The sequence below is a fragment of the Belonocnema kinseyi genome, chromosome 10, assembly GCF_010883055.1.
Source record: "Belonocnema kinseyi isolate 2016_QV_RU_SX_M_011 chromosome 10, B_treatae_v1, whole genome shotgun sequence".
In the NCBI taxonomy this organism is placed as follows: Eukaryota; Metazoa; Arthropoda; class Insecta; order Hymenoptera; family Cynipidae; genus Belonocnema; species Belonocnema kinseyi.
Window position 1 is genome coordinate 83,968,891 of NC_046666.1, and position 3,583 is coordinate 83,972,473.

The 3,583-nt window shown below is 29.6% G+C and overlaps 1 protein-coding gene across 1 annotated transcript in view; it reads left to right on the top strand.

The window, feature by feature from the left end:
* LOC117182187 overlaps window positions 1–2,570 on the top strand; it is a 25,628-nt gene extending 23,058 nt beyond the window's left edge. Inside the window, exons 3-6 of the mRNA XM_033375248.1 lie at window positions 818–1,110; window positions 1,189–1,434; window positions 1,504–1,761; window positions 1,840–2,570. Coding sequence (XP_033231139.1) covers window positions 1,095–1,110; window positions 1,189–1,434; window positions 1,504–1,718 — 477 coding nt within the window. The 5' untranslated portion in view covers window positions 818–1,094 and the 3' untranslated portion in view covers window positions 1,719–1,761; window positions 1,840–2,570. The remainder of the gene's footprint in view (window positions 1–817; window positions 1,111–1,188; window positions 1,435–1,503; window positions 1,762–1,839) is intronic.
* Window positions 2,571–3,583: the final 1,013 nt, after the last annotated feature.

A 3,583-nucleotide genomic window follows, 5' to 3' on the forward strand; every position in this document is an offset into this window, starting at 1 on the left:
TATTTAAAGAATTTAATATACTTAAAATAATTTTTTTAAAGTGCTCAATAATTTTTAATATCACAAAGTCAAAAAGTTAACATATATACGGAATGAGTAGGAAAACTAATCAAAGTCTATAATTTAAATCAGGCGGGAAAAATTTCATTTATGTATATTTTCGCATTATATAATCCCTAAGAAAAATTACTTTTAGTCTAGAATCGAGTATACGCATTCCGAATGTAATTTGAAATTAACCATATAAAATCCTTAACAATTTTTAATCTAATGAATCTTGATCAGTTAATATCGTACGCAAATTTTCAACACACATGACTAGATAATAGTATAGATAATAGTATAGAAGAAATATTTAGAAATTGAAAATACTTGAAGGTGATGAGAATAGCAATCCCTTAGCAACAGTTTTAATGAGTTGCTATTAATTGCTAGTTGTGAGTGTTATGAAATAGCTTCAAGGCTAATTGCATGCCACTCCCGAACTGTAATTAAATGCATGTTCCAGTATAATATATTCCTTGCAATACCTGCGCCGAAACTTGCGATTTACATTGTGGAAAGCAGTGTAAGCAAGAAGCGGGATACGTTGATTGCCAACTCGCATGATTACTACGTTCGCGTGGAAAACTTCATGCTCGTTGGCGATCGACGCTATATCCCGCTTTGTTGTAAAATCTACTATAAATAGGCTGCGAAGTCTTTTATTGTAGATACGTTACGTCCCTTACTTGAAATTATTTTTGTATACTTGGCGGCGATTTGCTTAAAAAATTGCTAATGCCATGCCATACTGAAACAATAAATTATTATTTAGATGTAACTTTACTACCAAGAACAATTCCAACGGGAGAGATCCGTATAACGATGGAACAAGAACCTGCTGCATCATTAGATTTATATTTAAGTAATGTAGAATCAGTTAGACATAAATTTGGATCTATTGACAGAGGATATGATCCTGAAGCAATAAAACCTTATGCGCCGGAATGTGATGTAGAAATGAAAGTAAATGAATCAGTAGAGAGCAATGAAGAGTTTGAGCTTCCTGAGATAAGTGCAAGAGAAGGATCAAGCAAAAATGTAAACGTTCTATGGTGACTAATATTGGTAATCCAAAAGTTTATTATTCTCGTTTTTTAAATGTATATATTAACTTTGTGTTACCAATTATATCTTATTTTGCAGAACCATCCGTGATAGTGATAAATAATAAATCATATGGAAGTGCAACATCATCTGACTCTGATTTTCGTGATGCAGAAAGCAGTTTGAATAAATCTCAACCTGGTGTTAAAATATATACACAGAAACGTAGCTTTCGAAGTATCAGTAGAAGAATGTCTAAGCAAAGCTTACATAAAAGCAGTTATAGAAATGACAAGATTTATCCACAAGCGAATATAGAAGCTTCTTCTACTTCGAAAGATATTGGTAATTTAAAACCTGAATTTCTTACTTTACTTGTTATTTGAATGTAATATTTTTTACTAAACTTTATAGTACCATCAGTAATAGTGATGAACGATAATTTGGATGAGAGTGCAATAATATTAGACTCTAATTTTCACCATACAAAATTGAGCATATATAAATCCAAAAGTGGTTACAGAGTATTTCACCTTAACTCAAGAATTCAATCATGTTACAATCAAGAAGAAATGAAAATCACTGAAATAAGCGAAAGTCCAGACAATTATAGGAGACGGTTGAGATGATTGCAGGAGAATATGCAGGCACCTATTAGCTCTACCAATATTGGTATAACTAATCTGAGATAATAAAATGACGTTTATTTCTTCTCTGATTCCAATTAATTAGTTTTTCTGTTAAATATAGAGTCATCAGTAATAGTGATAAACGATTACTCAAACGAGAGCCCCATGTCATCACATTCAACCGGAGAAATACAAAGACGGACAGAACGTAGTTTTGCTTTCTTATCAGACTTAGATTGTAGTGATGTAGAAATATGTAAGCATACCTTAGGAAATCAGAATAGAGCTTATGAACCTTCTGAAGATATATAACTAAGAAATGAAGCACAATTAACTAGTTCCTCTAAAATAAGGGTTCTGGATTCTGATTTAAGAAATATTAATTTGTATAATTCCTACATTTGGAGTACAACCGGACTTTTAAAGGTAGCACAGGTGGTAAGGAAATTTAAAAATTAAAAAAATATTGTATATATTTAAGCAGAAAAAAGACGTTTTGATGAATTGAAATCGGTCTTGTTACAAGAAAAACAGATAATGTTTTTACTCAAAAAGTAGGCTTACGGTCTTCTTCCTCGAAAAAGGATGGGCTGAAACCTATTTTTAAATCTAGAAATGTGCTCAGAAACGATGTAACAAACACAAGCTTCTAAAAAAGACTAATTATAAACAAATATTGCGTTATAAGGTGAGTACTTATAGGGGTAAAGAGTTCCATTTGAGCAAAGCCTAACAAATATTTACCAAATTAATTAATATGAATAAAAAGTGCACATTAAGAAAAATACAATGTTACGGTTAAGTTTCGGCAGCATATCTCGACGTACCCATTCCATACCATTTCACGTCGCATTTGGTTTGTGTGTAAATTCAGGTCCTGTGCATAAGGATTTATTATTTTATTTTTATGTTCATCTGATTGAAGAAATATACTTTTAAAAACAGATAAGAATAATAATTTTATGTTAAATATTAAAAAAGTCTTTAGATTAAAGTTTATGCATATACATGTTTCCAAGGTATCTAAATATTTAATTATTTTTTTATTTGCCTTATTATAATTGTATTAATAATATCATTAATAAACAACAATAAATTATGAGCGTAATCATTATTTTTGCATGATTATATTCACTCATATTTGTTTTAATTATCATTGGATACTATATCTTCAATACTTCCTGTATTATTATTGTTCACTATGACGTACTTTGATTTAGCAGCGAAATTTCTTGCCATCAAATATAATGTAGATCTTATTTATACCAATCAACGTTTGTAATTTTGATCATTTCCTTATTTGCGTGACTGAGTTGAAAAAATGAAAATAAAATGTTCTCTTACTTTTTTGTTTTATTGATTATTTATTTTTCAGTTAACTTGAATTTTTAGTGAATGTCTAAGTAAACTATTTGACATGCATCATTTTAACTTTAAACACACTTTTTTCGTAGAATTTATTAAATTTTACTATTTCAAATTGTAACTTGCGCAAGGAAAATAGTAAATGAAGCTACTTTACGTTGTGACATGCATTAAATTCTACAAAAAATGTGTTCAAAGTTTAAATGATGCATAGTGAATGGGGAATCCACTTATTATCTTATTTCCGTGTTTGCAACATACAAATAAAATATTTATCTTGAAACCTTTGTAAACATGGACTTAAATTAAAAGACCTGTTCAATATATGATATAAACTCATTATAATTATGATGTCATAAAACTATATCTCATTAATTAGATAAACAGGAAAAAAATTGAATATCAAATAGCCAGTCAATGTCTTTTAACACTCTATGGTTTGTTTCCTGCAGTTGCCTAAAACGTGTCCGGCTTTCAAAAGAATAGCTACTGTTACTATA